Genomic DNA, 2035 nt, shown 5'->3' on the forward strand with positions numbered 1-2035 from the left:
CTTACAGAGCACCAGCAGCAGCTCAGCCGCTTCCTACATCACAGTACCAATCAAGGACCGCACCCTGCAAGGCTCCGGAAGTAACAGCAGCATCCAAAATCTCCTCTGCCCTGATTAAATATTTATAACAACTGGATGGGGAAAAAAGGAACCTCCAGGCTTCAAAGAAACAAATTCCTTTTGTGATTCTAAACTCACATTATTGCCTTGTTGCTTTACAAAGGCGTCACGCTGTTTCACAACACAACTGGGAGCAAATGACAGTGTAATTCAGACCTGGGAAGTGCCTCCTCAATCCCTCTTAAGCTGGATCCATGTAAGACCAGCATGGCCGCATTCCACATCTTCTCCCTCTCGCTGATCTTTATAACATCCCTCTTCAGGCTGCAGCTCTAAGTGGGTTTGCTTCTGCCTTGCAGGCACACCCTAGTCTGGCAATGCTGGCTTTTTCCTTACCATACGCCTTAAAAATTGTGTGCACGGATACGTCGAGTTGATGACTGAAGCATGAGGGATTGGATGTTTTTACTAAATGTGCTGATCTCCTGAGTGTCTCTCAGCAGCAGCATGCAGGAGTGAAGACACCAGACCAGATTCAAGCTGACATTTATAAACGGGCATGAAAAAGGTCTCTGATTACGAAGCAACAGCAGCTAACAGCACTGTGCTCCTTGGCACACGGCCAGTCTCAAACTCCTCCCAGAGCAGCATGCAATGGCAGGAAGGGCTCCGAGGGACCAGTTCTCTTACCAATAATGTTAACCAACATATCCCACTGGCCACCATCGTTCGTAGGGTTGGAGAGCAGGAACTGCACCAGTCTTCCTTCCACAGGCTCCTTCTTCTGAGCTGTTTCCACGTAGGCATTTAAGAAGTAGTAACAACGCTCCACCTGATGGACAGGCAGGAAAAATGGATATTTTAAGCGTGACATTGGGCACCAATTCATTGCTGAGCATTCAGTTCTTCACAAGTCCTCACTAGAGGGTGTCACCTCCTGTTCATCCACTGAAGCCCTTTCTCCTCTAGCATTCCAGGGCTTACCCTCAAAACTTATTTCTATCACAGACCAAATATTTAGGAGCAAGTTAGCACAGAGCTTGAGGGCAGGGGAACAGAAAATGCAAAAAAAAAGTTATGCAATGAACCCTTCCCCGAGTTAGTATTAGATTTTCTGTGTTTCCCTTCAGGAGGAAAAAGCAGGTGCAGCACTTGCAGATCAGTGGGTCACCAGGACCACTGAAACCTTAACAGTGAGTTACAGCCACCTTCCCCCGAGCCTCAGCCAGGAACTGCTGACATGTGCACAACACCTGAAAGAAGATTCTTTCTATCCCAAAGCATTAACATCTTCACCTCCTTCTCAAGCTGAAAGTCCTGCTTTGCTCAGTCCACATTTAAAACACATATTTAAAGAACTTTGGGAGTTTCTTCTCACGCATGTTTCCCACCTGGGCTGTTAAGATGGCCCAGCCTCGAAGAAGTTCTGTCCCAACACTAACACCTGATGGTGTAACGCGTCCCAGCACAGCCCTGACCTGCGTTACTGTACCTTATCCCAGAAGAAGAGGTAAGACTGGCTGAATTCGAACTCCTCGATGTTGTACTTCTTCATGAAAGGAAGACGCATTGCATTGAGACAGGAGAAGATCCAACATCTCCCTGAAGATCAAAGGAACGAAAATGAAAGCGCAATGCCTCTCCGCCAGAGCTGCGCAACCGTTTTTAATTCAAACACAAGATTCATGACGTGGTTCTGCCTCGAGCCTTTGGCCCGCTGCTCTGGCTGGGCTTGCGAAGTACCAAGCTCAGCATCTTTCACTGCAAACGCAGGTCCCGACCGATTTTATCTCAGCCCATAGCGCAGGGAGAGCAGGCAGATGCCGCCAGCCTGGGGGCTGGTGCTGGCTCGGGAGGATGCTGCAGGCATTCATTCCCTTTGCTCCGAAGCCCGAGAGAAGGGCCATGGCACAGCCCGCACCGCATCACTCCCTCCCCAAAGGCTGCAGCCGCCGGGGGCGCGCACCCCCCCTTC

At 49.6% G+C, this 2035-nt stretch overlaps 1 protein-coding gene across 1 annotated transcript in view; it reads right to left on the bottom strand.

Moving 5' to 3' along the window:
• Positions 1–1666, bottom strand: part of BLMH (bleomycin hydrolase) — a gene marked incomplete at its 5' end in the record, with an annotated part of 17392 nt that extends 15726 nt beyond the window's left edge. The window contains 2 exons of the mRNA XM_010137720.1: positions 751–892; positions 1553–1666. Coding sequence (XP_010136022.1) covers positions 751–892; positions 1553–1666 — 256 coding nt within the window. The remainder of the gene's footprint in view (positions 1–750; positions 893–1552) is intronic.
• Between the last annotated feature and the right edge of the window lie 369 nt (positions 1667–2035).

This window comes from Buceros rhinoceros, unplaced genomic scaffold, assembly GCF_000710305.1.
Source record: "Buceros rhinoceros silvestris isolate BGI_N320 unplaced genomic scaffold, ASM71030v1 scaffold26006, whole genome shotgun sequence".
In the NCBI taxonomy this organism is placed as follows: domain Eukaryota; kingdom Metazoa; phylum Chordata; class Aves; order Bucerotiformes; family Bucerotidae; genus Buceros; species Buceros rhinoceros.